Source organism: Sinocyclocheilus rhinocerous, unplaced genomic scaffold (assembly GCF_001515625.1).
Source record: "Sinocyclocheilus rhinocerous isolate Xijiao unplaced genomic scaffold, SAMN03320098_v1.1 scaffold63, whole genome shotgun sequence".
In the NCBI taxonomy this organism is placed as follows: domain Eukaryota; kingdom Metazoa; phylum Chordata; class Actinopteri; order Cypriniformes; family Cyprinidae; genus Sinocyclocheilus; species Sinocyclocheilus rhinocerous.
Window position 1 is genome coordinate 15,910 of NW_015659563.1, and position 6,454 is coordinate 22,363.

At 39.4% G+C, this 6,454-nt stretch overlaps 1 protein-coding gene across 15 annotated transcripts in view; it reads left to right on the forward strand.

Moving 5' to 3' along the window:
• Window positions 1-5,586: 5,586 nt before the first annotated feature.
• The window catches only part of LOC107723983 (glycine-rich cell wall structural protein 2-like), a 1,257-nt gene continuing 389 nt past the window's right edge, over window positions 5,587-6,454 (forward strand). For 5 of the 15 annotated variants that reach the window (XM_016532726.1, XM_016532730.1, XM_016532734.1 and 2 more), the window contains exons 1-2: window positions 5,587-5,781; window positions 6,100-6,399. In XM_016532726.1, the coding sequence (XP_016388212.1) occupies window positions 5,607-5,781; window positions 6,100-6,399 (475 nt within the window). In that variant the 5' untranslated portion in view covers window positions 5,587-5,606. Of the gene's footprint in view, window positions 5,782-6,099; window positions 6,447-6,454 lie in introns of all 15 variants that reach the window. The other 10 variants (XM_016532727.1, XM_016532735.1, XM_016532741.1 and 7 more) reach the window with 3 other exon arrangements.

A 6,454-nucleotide genomic window follows, 5' to 3' on the forward strand; every position in this document is an offset into this window, starting at 1 on the left:
CACCTTTCATACGATGACTCCAGTTGCATAGGTAATAAAGGGCATAATTTTAGCAGTTATTTTTTTGACGTGATCGACCAGAGTTCGAATCCGCCTTTTGCTGAACTCGTTCTTCTCCCTTTTTCACGTCACATATCAAATCGGAAAGGAATTTATTTTCAATAAAAATGAGGGAAATATTAGAAAAGTGGAAAATAAGGTGCCTCACAGATGTTTATTGGTTAAGGTTAGGGTTAAGTGTATGGATGGCTTTATTGTGCTAAAGTGGCAGGCATTTGATAATTTTAATAAAATATTATAATTTGCACTCAATACATTATTATTGCATACTGTTTTATGCAATAATGCAATTTATGTGCTACAATAGTGAGGTAAAGATATCTGGCACTATATGCACCAAGTAGTATAAACTGCATTTAACTACAATTATTGCAAAGAAAATGCTCATATTTTTACAGTGAAAATAGAATATATTGCTGTTTGCACTTAGTGAAAATAGATTATTGCTAAAAAATACTGCTATTTTCACTTAGTGTAAATAGCATCTATCGCTAAGAAAATAGGCTATTTTCACTTAGTGTGAATAGCATCTAATTGCTTAGTGTAAATATCATATATTTTTGCACTCCGCAGCTACAGTGGAACTGCAGCGTCATTTTTATTTGTATTTTTTAACTACGTGCGTCGCCGCACAAATTTCATTCTTGTACAGGTACTGCAGTACATGAAGTGTTTCTGTTGCTCCATGAAAACGTCTCTGAAATGTCTGTATTTGACAAATATTGCATTTTATTGACTTAATCTGTGATAAAGTATGCAAGTACCATGCAAACATCTCTAGGGGAAGCAGAAAGTGTCAGACTTCACGTCTACGCTTTCAGTTCACCTATCGGTAAGCACCGCACCCCTTAGTTGCTGTTGCCAACTCGGACAAACAAACGGAGTTGCTAACTGTCTTACTATGACAGCTGTCAGTGTGAAAACCTTGTCTCAAGATGTTTTTGATACATTTTGGACACATAAGGACCACCATTCAAGTGGGACTTAAATATGCCATGTAGGGGGTTATCTAAAATATTTTAGAATAAATATGGTGGGTAGCAAGATTAATTTGGAAGCGAGGGTTTACAGATCACAATGCAAGGGAGAAGCCTCATGTTACGGTTGTCACGGTCGCAGATGACAACATCCACGATGCATGTACAGCAGGTTAAGATTAAATTAATTTACATTTAACCAGTTGAATATGGAGAGGCACTGAAATGTAGACCTTGTTTGTGTACACTGTACATGAGGTGAGAACAGTTAGCTATTTATGTTGGTACATTAGCATGGATTCACTAAAATTAACGTTAGCTAGTTTTAGCCAGAGATACCTTGCAGCACAAGATGACATTAACATTCTGCTTGACCAGATGAAAATTGTAACTTAATGAAAACATATGACAACCAGGAAATGAAAGTTTTCGTCTTCATTGGGATTGGGGTTGAATGCTTAGGGATATTTTGCTCTGTTTTGTTTGGGTTTAAGAAATTGAATAAAATAAATTCCATTGCCCATCCTCTCAGGATACATGGAATCAGTGTTACAAGTACCCCAGGCACATCGTTTTTCCATTTTTGTAGCATAAACACCACCAAGTTGATGAAAGCTTCAGATCTTCCAGTGTTTCTCTATGGGTCAGAAATCTAAAGATGACCGATTTCCGGTCCCTGTGCAGCTCATAGTCCGTGGCATTTTCTCATCTGCATTTGAGGGGAGGGGCTTACGATAGGTCAACTCCGCCCCCAACTGCAAGCTGCAACACTCGCCGATCGGTCTGCGCTGCTCCACATGAAGTTGAAGACACTGCCATTCCCAGCATGAGATCCGCGAGATCCAGACCTCGGCATTTCTAGGCTTATAATTAAAAAAAAAAAGTTGTGAAATAACTGCCTAATAACACTAACTGAACACTGGTGTTGCAAAGATAATGGACTTTCTCATCGGAGCTGATCAGCGGTCTAACAGTGCTCGTCAACGTCAAAGTGACAGATGGCCAATCAAATCTATGAAGGCGGGCATTACCTGTTTACAGGTGTGTAGAAAGTACTCAAATTATAATTTTTTTTTTTAAAAAGTAAGGTTATTCCTAGCATTTGGTGCCATTTGAGCCCCATGATATGTGGTATTGTGTAAAAATGGGCTAATACTTTGCTAAATGCCCTGGGGTGTATTCCAGAAAGTAGGTTCAACAAAAGTTAAAACTTGAAATCTGAGTTGACTTACCCTGAGATTGGAAACTCTGAGTTTTCAGTTTCAGAACAGCTGAACAGTGTTAGTTCAATCCACTCTGAGTAGGTTGACTCTGAGTTTAGCATGTGCACCACGACTATGAGAAGCCATAATCAATGGAGCTCCGAAATTACGATTCACCATGGCAACAGCTCCCGCCAAAAAGACTTCCGCATACTACGGAATATGTAACTTTCATTCTAAATCAATGTTATCAGGTGAAAACTGGCAGATAGGTAATTTATTAAACTAATAGGCCTATTCATTTTCATGGTATCCCATGGGCAAAAAAAATAAATAAAAAATGTGGCAGCAGAAAAAAATTAAACATAAAAACATAATTCAATCAGGTAAAGCTTCAAGCGTGAAATGGGTGTGGGTGCGCTAAGGTTACATGACTTTACAAATATTTGACATTCAATAAATATCATTCAGTGTATATATATATTTCAAATGTGCAGCAGCTTTTTCTACATAGTCTAATGCTTTTTCACATAAATAAATGTTCTCTAATCCAACATGCTACATTTCATAATTCATTTCATAAGCAAGAAGGCTATGAGAGACTCATAAAATGGGAGGAGAACCTGCACCAGCACCACTGACAGATGAAGAGGAAATGGCCACAATGCCAAAATTAAAATCCAACAGGGAAAAAAATAATTTGTTGCTCTTGTATTTGTGGAACATAAAGATGACCAAATAAACTGTGAATAATTTGTGTTTATTTAACAGCTGTGGTGGTTACGGCATATATCTTGCACTACCCTTCCATCTGGCATCCTTCCATTCCATACAGTAATCAGCTTCATTTTCGGAAGGTGCGATGGTGAGAATATGTGTGTAATCAATGCATCCAACCACACGCAACCACACTGGAAATCCTTAAGGAAATTCTAATTATTAGGTTACTTAAAGGTCACAACCAGATGTTATCAAGTGAACGCCATTTAAAAATGGTACCGTTCAAATAAATATGCATGTGGATATGGCAAAACAAATAAATTAAATTAAATTAAAGTAAATCATCTCCTGATGTAAATGTAACTCAGCTGTACCTTTTATGGTTATTAGTAAAACATTAAAACAAAATTTAAAATTGCTCTTTAATTAATTAAAGCATTAAAAACACTAAATTAAAAATGAAACAAAACTTGTGTTCTTAAGCATGCGCTATACGTCCGCTTCTTAGATTAAGCCAGTCGGCAGGGTAGCCAAGGCTCACATTTTCAGGTCTTTAAGAGTAAGCTGGTCGGCACAGTAGCCAAGGCACACATTTTGGTAAGTCACTAGATTAAACCATACGGCATGGTAGCCTGGCACACACAATTATTGTTCACTAGAGTAAGCCGGTCGGCACGGTAACCGAGGCAAACATTTTCTTTAGGACACTAGAGTAAGCCGGTCGGCAAGGTAGCCGAGGCACACATAGCTAGTACACTGCCAAAACCAAACTTAATTACATGCACATTCATATTCTAATAATTGTGTTTTTATCTCCGAGAGTTGTCATCACTGAAATGCAGTAATTCTTTGTGTGTTTTTTTTTTTAAATTCCAATAAATTTTTGGTTAATTTTAAGCCAGCAATAGTAATTTTCAAACAAGCCAGCGTGTTGGGTCAAACATTTGAGGCAAACCAGCTGGGTTTGTCCATATTTGACCCAGCGCTGGGTTGGCAAAATAACCCAAATTGGGTTGTGTTTAAGCATTTTTAGAGCGCAGTTACGCCAAAAGAGTATGCTGTCATATTTGATGCCATACCCCAGCAAATACAATTTGTAAGAGCTTATGGAAGTGATTCTTCTGAGGCAATATATGTTAAATGTTCCTAGGAGACGTTGATATTCTTAAACACAGTTGTACTAATAAATATAGGAATATTATAACAGGTGATACAGGTCAAAAGCTTATTGTGGACCAGTTTATTTAGAATTGGAATAAAACTTGGCGTGTTTGTGAAATATACTGTTTAAATAATAAAGTAAAAGAGGCTATATTTAAAATGTTTCATGGTATATGCAGCTAAAAGTGTGTTAGAGAGATTTAATATGGATATTGATTTTTCCTGTGATTTGTTTGCTCAGTGGAAAAGGAGTTCATATTACCCATCTATTTTGAAATTGTGTCTACACAATGATTTTTTTTGGGGGTGGATTTGGAAAATTTCACATACATAAGAAGAAGGTCAGGGTCCAAGCCAAATTTCATCCATTTTCTTCAGGAGACTTAAGGACTACTGCACCAGTTTGGAGAACATTGTTAATAAAAAAGAAAACGATACTTGTATTTTTTTTCCACGAATATACAGTTGTTGATTACTGAATAAACTGTTTGCACACTCTTGTACATTACTGTTGTATATTTTGTTCTGGTTAATAAAAAAAAAAGAAGAAGAATTAGAAGAACCGGTGTACTGACAAAACATGCTACCTATCGGATTGCGCTACCAAAAATATATTTGCATTGTTTTAAGGGTAAGTTTAGGATAAGTGTAGGTGCGGACGGGTAGGTTTAGGGTAGGGGTATATATGGACATTAAAAAAAAAGCCTCAAACCACATGAATAAGATGCTGGTAGCACAATCTGATAGGTAGCATTTTTCACTATTGATTTGTGCTTCCTATCTTTTTAATGGAAGGTAGCGCAATCTGAGCGGGCAGCACAAATCAGAACACTGGCACGCAACGCTTCGGTCTGCGCAGTGCTGCATGAAGTCGAACACACCTATTGGTACCACAACATGATCGCTGTACCACCTGATCACTGCAGATTCATTTTGCAGTTGATAGTGTCGCCATAGAAATGCACAATCCTCTCGTAATTAGGCTACCTTAATTATTATGACATGGCGTGAACGCAGCATTCAGCTCATCCAACCCCAATCAAACACACCTGAACAAGCTAATCAAGGCATTCCAGATTACAAGAAAACTACAGCCAGGTGAGTTTGATCACGGTTGGAATTTACCTGATCTGCTACAGGCAGGTGAGTTTGATCAGGGTTGGAATTGACCTGATCTCCTTTGATCTTTAAAACCCCATTTTACAGAGGTTGATATTGCAGCAACACGTATTCGGTTTAGTTTTGTGTGTTTCGCTGTCCTTTTCTCCTGACGCACCAATTCAGCGCCTTTTCCAGCAGAGATCATTGTGAGATCGCAGGTCGGGAGGATGACAGCTCGAGTGTATTTCTCGTTAAGTGACTCTCGGTCTTTGAAAGTAACACTGTTTAGGAATGAGTAGTAGGTTAATACACTTTTGGTTTGAAGCAGACCTATGTAAAATTTGTATTTAGGTTTGAGACGCATTGCGAAACCCCTGATTTTCAAATGCTGAAACTGCACTCCCTGGTCTTCTCTAATGATCCTCTAGTGAACGGTTTCTGTCCGGCGAGGCTGATGGTCGTGCCGTCCCGCCGAGGATGTTCTTCTGATAAAGACTGCCCTGGAGGACACAAATGCTGTCGATTTGACACTGGGCCTGTTTGCGTGCTGCCTGTTTTCAGTGAGTTTCCGTTAATAATGGATGCTAAGGGTCCCCCCCCACCCCCCAAAAAAAAACACGAGTAACATTTAATTCAATGTTAGTTTTAAGCAGAGACTTTGCCTTTGGTTGTTCTCGTCAGAAGTAGTTTCTGAATTCATCCCTTAGGGTAGTTTTAAGCACAGGATAACTTTACAAAATAAAGAGGAACAATACTTAGAATATAGTTAATTTTGTAGTTTAAACTTGCTATTCATGCTTTGAATGTTTTGTGCTGTATATTGAAGTGGCATACTGTCTATATGCACAAACTAAAGCTGACTGTCTGTGTCCACGCAGTGAAGCCAGGTCAATGTCCCATACCAGAGATGATTCCACCTTGTGCTAAAAGCTGTTTCCATGATGGCCAGTGTCCTGCCACACAGAAATGTTGCCCAACCACCGGTGGCTTTGCATGCAGTGAACCACATGGTCAGGGAAGAGGTCAGGCAAGTTGTCAGGGCAGCGGCCAGGGCAGCGGCCTGGGCAGCGGCCAGGGCAGCGGCCTGGGCAGCGGCCAGGGCCAGGGCAGCGGCGAGGGCCAGGGCAGCGGCCAGGGCCATGGAAGCGGCCAGGGAAGCGGCCATGGCCAGGGAAGCGGTCAGGGGAGTGGAAGCGGTCAGGGTAGTGGCCAGGGAAGCGGTTATGGCCAGGG